Here is a 14,334-nt window from a genome sequence, read left to right as displayed (position 1 = left end):
ATCATAGCTTCTGAAGGAATTGCAGGGCAGCCTTTGCTGACACAGGTGTTGTGGACTGGGAATGAGATAAATTGGAGGCAGAGGGAAGAGGAGAGAGGTTAGAGAACAGCAACTACCTCTCAGTCTCCTTGTATCATCCTCTCACATGAGGAGATCCATTCTACAGGTCTGGTTTGGATCTCCAGCAGCCACTGTCAGGTGGCTCCCGTGTATTACAACAATCCTTCACAAGCAATCAAATTGATCTTTCTAAAGTACAATGGCTTTCCCTTACTTCCAGGATCAAATATAAGATTATTTGATACTTGAATTCCTTCATAACCATTCCCCATTATTTATATTATATGCAGAGATATTGATCTCCTTACTATTCCTCCAACAAAACATTCCATCTTCTGATTGTCCTTTTCACCAGGCATATTCCCAAACATTCCTGGAACTATCTCCCTCCTCATATGTGTGTCTTGTCAAAAATGCCAATGTCTCACTGCATCCTGGGCCATCAACAGTCATCTTGACATATGTTTTGCCTCTACACTGATAATTCTGGGGGAGAAAATAAGGCTGAAGGCTTTGCATACTTCTGCCTCACTTAAATCCAATTCATGAATACATCAAGACATGATCCTCCTGATATCATTGATCCTCTTGGAGAAAAGACTACTACCACCACCACCAATAATAACCAAATTTCATCTTCTCCAAAAAGTTTTTCTTAATTTCCCTTTCTACAGCATAGTGACTATACATAAATACATGTTGATTTGACATGCTTGTATTCATTCTTCATTCCTGCTGTTGTTTAAAATAGATATATGATTTGAAAATTGAAAATGTTTCAGAGGGAAATTGCAAAGAAGCAGAAGATGCAGTTTTGGGGAAAGGCAACTTTGACTAGGAGAAAAAAAAAGAAACCAGTGAATGAGAAAAAGCAAAGCTCAAAGAATTAAGAGAATAACTGGGAGAATATCACCTCTGTCATTGAATCTAAGGGAGAAAAAGGTATCAATTAGGGGATAGTCATATTCAAATACTGCAGAAAGATCTAAAATGATGAACAAAATGTCAGCAAATTGGGGGGGGTTGAGACCATTGGAGGCCTTGATGAAAAGTTTTATGAATGGTAAAGAGGATTTTGATTGTAAAGGGCTGAGGAGTGTTAAAGAATATTATTATAGCGATTATAGTCTACTCTTCTAGAAGTTTGGCAGTGAAAGGACGAGAGGTAAAATGTTAGCTAGTAGATAACAGGGTCCATAGAATGCTTCTTTTTTTTAAAGAATGGAAATTCTTGAGAATATTTTGTTCACAGAGGTGAAATAATATACAAGGAAGAACAGGAGATATATGAGGGAATGATACTTGGAAGGAACAAAGGAGGGAAAAGAATGAGACCAATTAAAGGGACTAGGAAGAGAGATTAACTTTGGCAAAGAGGCAGGCTACAACTTCATTATATGAAATCCAAGTATCCATTGTGAACCCTCTAAATGTAGTTTATATGTAACCTGACTTAATTTACCTACTCTGTTTAATTAGATCTTTAAATTTTATATCCTGTGTAGCAAAAACTATTTTTGTATTAAAGCTTTTTATTTATTTTTTTTTGGATGCAAAAATTTTATTTTAGTTTTTAAATTTTAATTTTTTATTATAGCTTTTTATTTACAAAATATATGCATTGGTAATTTTTCAACACTGACCCTTGCAAAACCTTCTATTCCAAATTTTCCCTTCCTCCCCACCCCCCCAGATGGCTAATAGTCCAAAACATATTAAATATGTTAAGATATATGTTAAATCCAATATATGTATACACATTTATATAGTTATCTTGCTACACACAAAAAAATAATATCTAGAAAGAAAAATACCTGAGAAGGAAAACAAAAATGCAATAACAGAAAGAGTGAAAATGCTATATTGTAGTCCATACTCATTTCCCATCGTCCTCTCTCTGGGTGTAGATGACTCTCTTCAAACAAGTGGAACTTGTAGAGGGCCAGAACTCTGGAGAAATATACTTGAAACAAGGATACTTATAACAAGGTGTTAATTCAGTGGAATTGATGAAATAATGGTTCTCTAGTTCACATATATCTAGTATGATATGATATAATCACTCTAATTGGCATATACTTAGTATGCTGTAATGATGCAATTGTAATAAGGTATTTAAGAGCTGAGAGAAGTGGGGACACAGTGAGTCAGAGTAAACAGACTGTGAAGGAGACAATAAAGACCCTCCTGGTGACTATCCTGCTGAGACCAAGTCCTGTCTACAGGACCTAAAGAAAGCTAGGTCGGACATTACAGGAACTGGTTTGAATCATCTCATTGTTGAATGAGATCAGAATTGATCATCATATAGTCTTGTTGCCATGTATAACAATCTTCAGGTTTTTATCATTTCACTTAAAGCTTTTTATTTTCAAAACATATGCATAGATAATTTTCAACATTCATCCTTGCAAAATCTTGGATTCCAAATTTTTATTCCTCCTTTCCCTCCACCCCCCCTCTAGACAGCAAGTAATCCAATATATGTTAAACATGTGTAATTCTTATGTGCATATTTCCACAATTATCATGCTGCACAGAAAAATCAGTTCAAAAAGGAAAAAATTGAGAAAGAAAGCAAAATGCAAACAATAACAAAAGTAAAAATACTATATTATGATCCACATTTGGTCCCCACAGTCCTCTCTCTGAGTGCAGATGGCTCTCTTCATCACAAAATCATTGGAACTAGCCTGAAACATCTAGTTGTTGAAAAGAGCCATGTGTATCAGAATTGATCATGGTATATAATTTTGCTGTTGCAAAATGTATCTAATTCACTTCACTCAGCATCAATTCATGTAAGTCTCTCCAGGCCTCTCTGAAATCATCCTGCTGATCATTTATTACAGAACAATAATATTCCATAACATTTATATACCATAACTTTTTCAGCCATTCTACAACTGATGGGCATTCCCTTAGTTTCAAATTTCTTGCCACTATAAAAAGAGCTGCCACAAATATTTTTGCACATGTGAGTCCTTTTCATTTTTTTTTTTTTTTAATCTCTTTGGGATACCCAGTAGAGATACTGCTGGATCAAAGGGAATGTACTGTTTGATAGCCCTTTGGGCATAGTTCCAAATCGCTCTCTAGAATGATTGGATTAATTCACAACTCCACCAACAATATAATAGTGTCCCAGTTTTCCCACATCCTCTCCAACATTTATCATTATCTTTTCCAGTCATTTTAGTCAATCTGAAAGGTGTGTAGTGGTGCCTCAGAGGTGCAGTTCTCTGATCAATAGTGATTTAGAATATTTTTTCATATGACTAAAAATTTCTTCATCTGAAAATTGTTCATATCCTTTGACCATTTATCAATTGGAGAATGGATTTAATTTTTATAAATTTGAGTCAGTTCTCTATATATTTTAGAAATGAGCCTTTGTCAGAACCCTTGGATGTAAAATTCCCCCCCCTCCCCCCCCGTTTATTGCTTCCCCTCTAAACTTGTCTGCAATCAATTTTGTCCAAAACATTTTAAACTTATTATTAGTTCTTTGGCCACCATTTCCTTTCTTTTGCACAGATCTTTTACACAGACTAACCTTTGATCTTCTAATTTGCTTATACTATCACTCTTTATGTCTAAATCATGAACCATTTTGACTTTATCCTTTGGTATAGGGTGTTATCAATTATTTAGCTAACAATTTTTTTTTCTTATAAAGTCTTTCCAGAAACTCTACTCTTGGTTCAGGATTATTTTTCTATTTCTGAACCTCTACACTAGTATTATAAAACCTTTTTTTTTTTTAATCTATTTAATTTCCTCCAATGTCAAAACTTTATTTGGCAGCAGTAATCTACTCCATGAACTCAAAAAGCAGTTATTTCTCTAATAACACATATATCTCCAATTTTGCTGCACTCAATCAAAATAAGCATTTATTATATGCTAAGCACTATATTAATATTTATTATATGCAAAGCATTGGAGATGAAGTGTGAATTTTCAAGGAGCTTATATTGGAGTGGGGCAAGACAATATGAACATATATAAATATATACATGATTCATACAAAATGAACTCAAGGTAGTTATAGGAAAGAATGCCCTAGAAGTTGGGGATGGGGTTTGGGGAAAGAGAAAGGACCACCAAGAGAGACTACAGGAGCTGATTCTTCAGAAACTAGAGATTTCAAGAAGCTCAAGGGTGACTGTATTCCCCTCCCTGGTAATGCTTCTGACTTTTCTGGATATCAGCATCATGCCTCAGCTGCCTTATTGTAGAAGTTCTTCAGCGACTTAGCCCTCACACCTTGAAACAGCTGGCTTTTCCTGTGGCTTTCTCACCTGCAACATCCCTCTTCTGCGCCCCTTTGCCCCCATTGAATTTTTCCTGGAGCTTCCACTTTGAGAATAGTGATTCTCAAATTGCCTGCTGCTTTCCTCCAGCTTTTCAACTTCCTTTTTGTATACGTCCATTAAATTGTAAGCTCCCTGAGAGTATTTATTTATATTTATATCCCGGTCGGGCGCAATGCCTGGCACAAAGTAAGCGTTGAATGCTTCCTCCCTTGCCTTGCCATCAAAGATGAGAATTGGCAGTGAAGCCATTATTGATAATTTTGGTGAGAGCAACTTCAGTTGAGAGTTGAAGTGCGAACAGTATAGAGAAGTGCAAGGCAGAAATAGACAGCTTTGTCAAGGAGGTTGGCCGAGGCAGGAAGCAGAGATATAATAGACTTTAAAAGCTTTACAATTGACACTTTAGTGCTATCCTTTTCAATAGTGTTTGTTTTTCCAAAGGAGAAGGGGAACTTCCTCCGAACAACACATTTCTTATCGCTGGCCCTTCTATTTTGTGGCCACAACTTTTCCAGTAAACACTCCTCCCAAAATATTCTGAGTAGAACATCCTATTTTCACCTTTTTTTTTTTTTTTAACTTAGGGGAGGAGCGTTTTTTCGTGGCCCTACGCTCAAGAAACTAAACAGCCAGCCCCTTTAATATGACATCAGTTCTAAATGTCTTTGTATTAGCTTTTAAGAAGTTCCTATCACTTCGCTTGTGTGGGTTCACAGACAAGCTCTTATTTTAAATGGAAAAAAAAATTTGCACATCTAGAGAAGGGTGGGCCTTTGTGGAATTGAAGAGAAAATCCCGAGAACAAGATTAATTTGACTTAATTTGGCGACCTTTTCCTTTAAGGACATCAAAAGAGGCTAAAAACCGCAGGGTGGAATCCCAGGATTCCACTGAGAGGAAATCCATCCAAGGAGTTTCTCAGAGAGAAAACCGTGAGGGGCAAGGATGGAGGAGAGGAAAAGCGGCACCCATCGCAGGCCGGGATTGGAACAGAGAACTTAACAAGGTCGGGGAGTGGGGGTTGTCTCCATCGAGGGAGCAGGAAGAGCGCGACTTTCCTCAGCGCCTCCCCACAACTTTTAGACCCGACAGAGGTTTCTTGTCTTCTCTGTCTCACCTCCAATTAGTTCCCTATCTCCTATTATGGGCCGTGCCTTGCCCCTGCTCATGCATTCTCTAGATTTAGGACAGAGAAACACAAGTATAGGACCGTCTTTAGAGAAGCGAGCCTGGTACAGGAGGGAAGAGCTGCAAGGTGGGGGAAGGGAGAATAGACAATCTCGCGAGAACTCCTAGAGAAGCCCAAGAAGCCGATGGGGGAGGGGAAGAATGTGGGAGTAGGTTTGGGGGAGGGGACGGATGGCCCAGACTTGGTTTGGGATTGGTCCACAATCGAGGAAGAGACTCAGAGTGGAGAGTGACGACAACGGAGGGGAATGACGGATATGAGTAAGTAGGGTGGGGAGGGCGGGGCGAGGTAGACAGAAGGGCGTTGCGCAGGCGCGGGCGCGGAGACGCGCCGGGGGATCGTTGTTACCTCAGCACAACGTTCAGCTCTCGCGGACAAGTCCCGACCCCGCGTGCCCTGCCCCCTCTCTTCCTCCCCAGCCCTTCTCGGGCCCGCCCCCTCCCCCGCCTCCTCCTCTCCGCTCTCTCCCCTCCCCCAGCTCGCCGTCGTCGAAGATAAACAATAGTTGGCGGCCGGCGAGCGCGCAGCCTGGACCTCGCGCGGCCGGGCTCGGCGGGCGGGCTGTGTGGGGCCGGGAGGGTCCTGGCCATCCAGCCATGGCGGGACTCTATTCGCTCGGGGTGAGCGTCTTCTCCGACCAGGGTGGGAGGAAGTATATGGAGGACGTGACCCAGATAGTTGTGGAGCCGGAGCCCCCAGCCGAAGACGAGCTCTCACTGGGGTCTCCGTTGCTGCTCCCCGGGGACGAGACGGGCCCTGGGGGCGAGGGCCACTCGGCAGCTGCGGCGGCGGCCCGGGAAGGACCTCGCGAGCCTGCGGGCGGCGCTGGGGCCTCTTCGCCGGCCGCGGGCCGCGGTTATCTACGGCGTCGCCGCCGCTCCTCGGTGGCCTTCTTCGCCGTGTGCGATGGTCACGGCGGGCGGGAGGCAGCCCAGTTCGCCCGGGAGCACCTGTGGGGCTTCATCAAGAAGCAGAAAGGATTTGGTTCGACCGAGCCGGCCGAAGTGTGCGCCGCCATCCGTAAGGGCTTCCTTGCCTGTCATCTGGCCATGTGGAAGAAACTGGGTGAGTGACCGTGACCGTGGCCGCCATCCTGCGCGGGCTGCCTTCCCGCCTTCCCTGCTGCAGCCTGTTCCCTCTCTGTACCCCTTCTCCAGGACTCCCGGGCACTGCGTCTCTCCCATCCCCCAACGATCCTCAGCTTCCCCAAGCAGCTGCAGAGCGTTTAAAACCGGGCGCCAAGTTTTGGTAGAAAGAAGCAGCGACCCGATCAATCCCGCCTTCTCTTCCCGCCTCCCCCTCCCTCCCCGAGCCCCTGGTGGGGACATGTTCCCTTTGAATGTGTCCCCTTCCTAAGTTTTGCGCCGCGGTCTTCCGTCCCTAGTCCACACCGCGCTTGTGTTCTTGACATTCGGGAATGGAGGGGGATAGGAAGAGTAGGCTTCAGAATCGTGGAATGGGGTGCTCGCTCATCACAGAGTTGGAACCTCAGAAGCCATCTAGACCTAATTCATGCCAGAAAAAGAATTCCCCCCGCAGGCAGCCAGCCCAGCGGCCCCGCAGGTCTTTTGGAAGAGTCCCCTCGGCTTTTGACTGGCAGTTCCGAGCGTTAGGAAGTTTTCCCGTTCCTGAAATTTTTGTCACTTTGCAACATTGATTTAATTTACCTTCTAATTCTGTCCCTTGAGACTCAGGCAAAACGAGTCTAACTTCTTTGATGTGACATTCCTTCAGCCTCTAGAAAATGTGCTTTTATAACATTCTCTATAAAACCCTTCTAGGTTAAACATCTCCAGTGCTTAAAGAAGAGAATATCAGGACATTCTGTGTTAAAGGACCACAGAATGTTTTGAACATCCTATTACCAGTTGCTCCCCAGAATTCCTTTAGTTTTAAGAATAACAAACTAGATAAATTGAGTAATGACTGTATATTTGATTAGGTCTTTTAAGGAAATGCTTGCATAATTTTGGTTTTGGAGTACAAGGGGACAGCTTCAGGCAAAAGGAGCATATAGTTGAGGATACTTTGTGGAGTAATTTTTAGAGCCGGTACGGTAATGGAGGAAGGGGGCCGGGAGACTTGGTGAGTAGAGGTCTGGACATAGTTTGTGAGATCTACGTTCTAATCCTGCCTCTTGACAGTAGCTGTGTTACAATAGACTCACCCAGATGTCAACCTTTGACATCTCTTTTTTAGGCTGTGACCTAGGATGAGGGTGGAGAGGAGGGGCGGGAGTTTTCCATATAAGTAGTGGAAAGCTGCCAAACTAAAAGTGTAAGGTCAGAGGAATGTAACTGTTATTAATTTCTGCGCAGGTCTTAACTCGATGTACTATAAAGAAATGTGTTAGGTTTATGCTTTTCAGAGCTTTTTAATATTTCTAGAATGACATTTAATTAGCCAAAAGTGATATTTTTTAAAAACGCTGGTATAGCAAGTTGTGCCTGTGAATGATACTCCTTCCTAAGTCAGTCTTCTATGGGCCTGGCTTTCTGCCCAGAGTTGTGTGATTGAGGCACGGATCATCCAGTCAAGCTGTTGATATAACTATTTCCCAACCAATCCTCGAGGTCCCATTATGCATTTGTTTTGCTTTTGAATATGAAGAAAAGAAATTGAAAGCAGGACAGTACATTCTAGAAGGTATATCACAAGAGTTGTATCTTTCCTATAGTAATGACTACAAACGGTTGTGGAGGTGAGACTTAAGACATTATTAAGTATTTCTGTATAGACTTAAAGCACTTTGTTGTAAATGGAATCATGGCAAGTTTAGTATTTAAATAAAAACATTCTCCTAGCAAACTTATTATTGACTCTAATTTGCTTGGAAACACTATTGCTGTTATTTTTATAAATCATAAAAACATACTTTATAAATGTTTCCAGAAGAGAGATTTTCTTTAAGTTTTAGTTATTTATAAATGCTTCTAGACTTTTTTTTTTTTTTTTTTTTTTTTTTACTGAGGCAGTTGGGGTTAAGTGACTTCTCCAGGGTCACACAGCTAGGAAGTGTTAAGTGTCTGAGGCTGGATTTGAACTGAGGTCCTCCTGACTTCAAATCTGGCACTCTATCCATTACCCCCATCTAGCTGCTCCTCTAGACCCTTTTGAGGACAAATAGGGCAAAATATGTTTTATAGCACAACCTTGGATAAAGTAAGCCTCATTAACCTAAATGGCCACCTTCTTGAAAATTCTTTTCAAGCAAAATAAGAAATGAAAGACTTGTGACTAAAAGAATATATTTAGCACTTAATAGAATCCTCCTGGTTAGTTTCTTTTTTTTTTTTTTTTTTTTTTTTTTTTAATTTTTTTTTATTATATATATATATATATATATATTTTATAATATTATCCCTTGTATTCATTTTTCCAAATTACCCCCCCTCCCTTATTCCCTCCCCCCGACGACAGGCAATACCATACATTTTACATGTGTTACAATATAGTCTAAGTACAATACATGTGTGTGAATATCATTTTCTTGTTGCACAATAAACATTAGAATCCGAAGGTACATGCAACCTGGGCAGACAGATATTAGTGCTAACAATTTACACTCCCCTCCCAGTGTTTCTTCTCTGGGTGTATCTACCTCTGTCCATCATTGATCAACTGGAAGTGAGTTGGATCTTCTTTATGTTGAAGATTTCCACTTCCATCAGAATACATCCTCATACAGTATCGTTGTTGAAGTATACAGTGATCTTCTGGTTCTGCTCATTTCACTCAGCATCAGTTGATTTAAGTCTCTCCAACCCTCTCTGTATTCCTCCTGCTGGTCATTTCTTACTGAGCAATAATATTCCATAACTTTCATATACCACAATTTACCCAACCATTCTCCAACTGATGGACATCCATTCATCTTCCAGTTTCTAGCTACAACAAAAAGAGCTGCCACAAACATTTTGGCACATATATGTCTCTTTCCGCTCTTTAGTATTTCTTTGGGATATAATCCCAGTAGTAGCGCTGCTGGGTCAAAGGGTATGCACAGTTTGATAACTTTTTGGGCATAATTCCAGATTGCTCTCCAGAATGGCTGGATTCTTTCACAACTCCACCAGCAATGTATTAGTGTCCCAATTTCCCCACATCCCCTCCAACATTTGTCATTATTTGTTCCTGTCATCTTAGCCAATCTGACAGGTGTGTAGTGGTATCTCAGAGTGGTCTTAATTTGCATTTCTCTGATCAGTAGTGATTTGGAACACTCTTTCATGTGAGTGGATATAGTTTCAATTTCTTCCTCTGAGAATTGTCTGTTCATATCCTTTGACCATTTATCAATTGGAGAATGGTTTGGTTTCTTATAAATTATGGTCAGTTCTCTATATATTTTGGAAATGAGACCTTTGTCAGAACCTTTGTTTTTAAAAATATTTTCCCAATTTGTTACTTCCCTTCTAATCTTGTTTGCATTAGTATTATTTGTACAGAAACTTTTTAGTTTGATGTAATCAAAATCTTCTATTTTGTGATCAATAATGATCTCTAGTTCTCCTCTGGTCATAAATTCCTTCCTCCTCCACAAGTCTGAGAGGTAGATTATCCTCTGTTCCTCTAATCTATTTATTATCTCCCTCTTTATGCCTAAATCATGGACCCATTTTGATCTTATCTTGGTATATGGTGTTAAGTGTGGATCCATATCTAATTTCTGCCATACTAATTTCCAGTTTTCCCAACAGTTTTTTCCGAATAATGAATTTTTATCCCTAATGTTGGAATCTTTGGGTTTGTCAAAGATTAGATTGCTATAGATGTACCCTTTTTTGTCCTTTGTATCTAATCTGTTCCACTGATCTACCGGTCTATTTCTTAGCCAATCTGGTTAGTTTCTTGATAGAGAACATTTAGTAAATAAAATAGTTTCCAGTTATCATATAAATTCCATACAAAAATCTTTCATAGCATAAAGTTGTGAGAATAATTTAAAGTAAAATAGCATATAGTTGTATATGATTTGGACAAATGGTACAATGCATTCTTACAAGGCTTCTGTTAGAGAGGAATGGTGTATATGTTCTGAATTACTATCAATGTTTATTACTATTTTTGATTAGAGTTTTGTTGCCATTTAAATTTTCTTATTTACATAATTGTAATCGTTTGTTTCAACTTTGATCCTTTATATTATATCAATATTTGTTCTGCAAGGCCCAGAGATACTTTTGTTATTTTTATAACTTAGACCAGGGGTTCTCAGTTCAGATGTGGCCACTGAGGACATTTATGCCACCTGCTGGGTTATGGCAAATGGGCTGAGGGGCGGAGACAGTGTGAGGTTTTGTTTTTATAAGGGGGGACAGTCTGAGGGACAGTGAACTGGCCCCTTATTTGAAAAGTTTGAAGACCACTGATTTAGATTATTTCTTTAGTTACTGGGCATACAATTTATTCCCAATTTTAAAATTACAAATAATGTTGTTACAGATAAATTTTATCAAAAGCTTTCTTGGTGTACAAATCTTCTAGTGTATCCCATGTTTCCATTCTCTTGTGGACAAGAGATTTGTCCAGTTTCTGAGACCTTCATTATTTATTGTAACATTATAAAATTTATTCTTCCTGTGGCTGAAAGAAAAAATAAGTTTATCCAAAACAAAGGGAAAATGACTTTATTTTCAGGTTAATAGAATAGGTTTTATGGGATTTATTATTATGTATTATGACTAAATACAAATATATTTTTCTTTCTATTGCTTACTAATAAGCCTATTAACCATTTTCTTGCCCATATTTTAGAAATCTGTTATTTCATTAATTTAGTTTTTGCTTAAATGAACATGATTTCTTAATTTTCTGCTTTCTTAGCATGTTTTGTCTGAAATTTGGAAAGACCTAGGTACAGCTAGGTGGTACAATGAATATTGCACCAGCGCTGAAATCAGGAGTTCAAATTTGATTTCAGACACTTACTAGTTGTATGACTGGTCTCTAGACTAGTCACTTAACTCCAATTCCCCACTCTTCCAAGAAAAAAAAATAATAATGCTTTTTCACCCTCTTGTTATGTCTACTTTAAAAAAAAAATACAGGGATGAGGTGGGGTGGGGAATGGAAGAGCGTAAAGTCCAATTTCATCATCTTTATGACTTTTATTTCAAATGGTATATTTTAGTTAAGAAAAGTTTTATTAATAATTAATATTATATCAATTGGCAGACCTAATAATGTAGGAGTATAATAAAAATGATAAGGAGAAGAAATCTCATTTTTTGACCTCAGACTCAAAACTGAAAGGAATCTTAAGAGTTAAATCTAATTCAGTACTTCCTTCAATTCATTTTATAGGCAAGGGAACTGAGAACCCAAAGAAGTTAAAATGATTTGTTGAAGATCACAAAGCTAGTGACAGAGCAGATACTCAAATTAAGGTCATACTGTCAAGGCTTAATAGGCTTTAGTGTGAAGGAGAAGTTGGTACACCCTGGTATGTATGATTCATTTATCTGCTGCCTAACCTATAATTTTCCCCTTGAGTTATACTCCTTTGATGATATTTTAAGCTTGTGAGAATTGATTTTCACACTATTTTTATTTAATTATATTTTTAAAAATGTAAATAAGTTGTATCTAATGAAGAAGCTACTTCCACTGTCTTTTTGTAGGAGTATGTTAGAATCCTTAGCTTTAAATCTTTCAAATTTGTTATATGTGTCTGTTGTAATTGTAGATGAACATCTGTAGCTCTTAGTGATAAATAAATTTTATGCAGGACAAAGAAGGAGACAAAATTGAAAGGCAGGTTTGTCTCTCTTGGACAGTATTTCTAAAAATGTAGTATTATTAGTATTTCTCAGGATTTTTATTAATTTGTTAATATGAAGTAACTACATAAAATAGTTAAGACTGTATTTGGTATTGTACTGTGGCATCTTGAATTTATGGTTCATTTCTTGACTTCGATGATTTTTCCTTTGTTTTTAAATTTCTGGCTCATCATATATGTTGTAGATATTTAGTAAATCATCTTCCTCTAAAGAAAACATTAAATAGCAAACAATAAATAATCTGTTCAACTATCAGAAATAAGCAGTTTAACACATGCTACCCTCTAAATATAAAAATATAAACCGGAAAAAAACCTTTTTTTTTTTTTTTTTTTAAGAATAGAAATAAAATTGAGAAGTTTTATTTTGAGGTAGAAACATTAGAGGATTGTACCAGATAACTGTTTTTGATATTTAACTCATATGATCAGTATTAACACAATTATTATTAGCATATCAATTGAATACATTTGACATTTCCTTAAATTTCTTTGCTTTGTGGAAGTTATATCTTTTGTGACTAAATTTTAGTAGTGGTAAATTTTACAGTGGTAGTACTGTATCTTCTAATATTAAGTTTGTATTGAAATATACAAGAATAAAATTTAACATGTCATTTCTCATTACAGCAGAATGGCCTAAGACTATGACTGGCCTCCCCAGCACATCGGGCACAACTGCAAGTGTGGTTATCATCCGAGGCACAAAGATGTATGTAGCTCATGTGGGAGACTCAGGGGTGGTCCTCGGAGTTCAGGATAACCCAAAAGATGATTTTGTCAGAGCTGTGGAAGTGACCCAGGACCACAAACCTGAACTTCCTAAAGAAAGAGAAAGGATTGAAGGACTTGGTGGGAGGTAGTGTATTATTTTATTTTTTTTTTCTTTTTCTTTCTTTTCTTACAGTAAGGAAATTTCTATTGCTTTAGCTTGTATTAAGGGTGTGTGTGTGTGTGTGTGTGTGTGTGTGTGTGTGTGTGTGTGTGTGTCAAAATCTTTGGTGCATTATTCTTTTACCAAAGTTAGAGACATTCCTCACTTTTTTCTCCACATTGTGGTGCATGGGATATAGTGCCGGGTCTGGAATCAGGAGGACCTGTATTTAAATCTGGTTTCAGACACTTATTAGTGTGACCCTGGGTACATCATTTAACTGCTTACTTTAGTTTTTTCATCTGTAAAATGAGTAAACCTTCCAGGGTGTGAGGATTGCATGAGATAACAGTTGTAAATAATTAGCACAATTTGAGGCATATATTAAATACATTTTAAATATTAGATATAAATTACTGTTATTATTGTTATCAGAGAAATTCTTTGGTTGTCTGTGATACCCTCTTGCCACACATCTTTTTGTGTTAATATAATCCCTTGAGATATTTTATTCCTGTTCTTTGCAGTGTCTACTTATATATCGCATCCTAGTCACACCATGTGTCTCTCCATTGCCCTCTGTGATAATTATATATATATATATATGTATGTATGTATATACACACACACACACACACACACACACACACACACACACACATATATATATATATTTATATATATAATTTTTAATGAGGCTGGGGTTAAGTGACTTGCCCAAGGTCACACAGCTAGGAAGTGTTAAGTGTCTGAGATCAGATTTGAACTCTGGTCCTCCTGACTTCAGGGCTGGTGCTCTATCCACTGCGCCACCTAGCTGCCCCTGTGCTAATTATATTTAGTTTTTCAGAGGCCATGGTGTTCTGTATCTTCCTGCCACTTAGAATATGGTAGTATTGGCAAAATGAGCTTTTGCTTTCTTGGGATATTTATGCTCTTAAATCACCTAAAAGCAGTCCAGATGGCTCTTCTTTTTTACTTTGAGCTCAGCTTGTTGGTTACTTTTATTTACTTTCTCACATATTCTGCTGTACAAAGCTCTCTAGGGTGTCCACCCAAATGCTGGGCTGTTGATTTTTTCATTCACTTAACCTGCCTTATGTCTTGA

At 38.6% G+C, this 14,334-nt stretch overlaps 1 protein-coding gene across 2 annotated transcripts in view; it reads left to right on the top strand.

The window, feature by feature from the left end:
• The first annotated feature begins 5,864 nt into the window (after nt 1-5,864).
• The window catches only part of PPM1D (protein phosphatase, Mg2+/Mn2+ dependent 1D), a 44,403-nt gene continuing 35,933 nt past the window's right edge, over nt 5,865-14,334 (top strand). Inside the window, exons 1-2 of one of the 2 annotated variants that reach the window (XM_074261994.1) lie at nt 5,865-6,633; nt 12,983-13,211. In XM_074261994.1, coding sequence (XP_074118095.1) covers nt 6,165-6,633; nt 12,983-13,211 — 698 coding nt within the window. In that variant the 5' untranslated portion in view covers nt 5,865-6,164. The remainder of the gene's footprint in view (nt 6,634-12,982; nt 13,212-14,334) is intronic. The other variant, XM_074261995.1, reaches the window with a different exon arrangement.

The sequence above is a fragment of the Sminthopsis crassicaudata genome, chromosome 4 (genome assembly GCF_048593235.1).
Source record: "Sminthopsis crassicaudata isolate SCR6 chromosome 4, ASM4859323v1, whole genome shotgun sequence".
NCBI lineage: Eukaryota > Metazoa > Chordata > Mammalia > Dasyuromorphia > Dasyuridae > Sminthopsis > Sminthopsis crassicaudata.
Note: the sequence above shows the minus strand (reverse complement) of the source record. Positions and strands in the feature narration are given on the sequence as shown.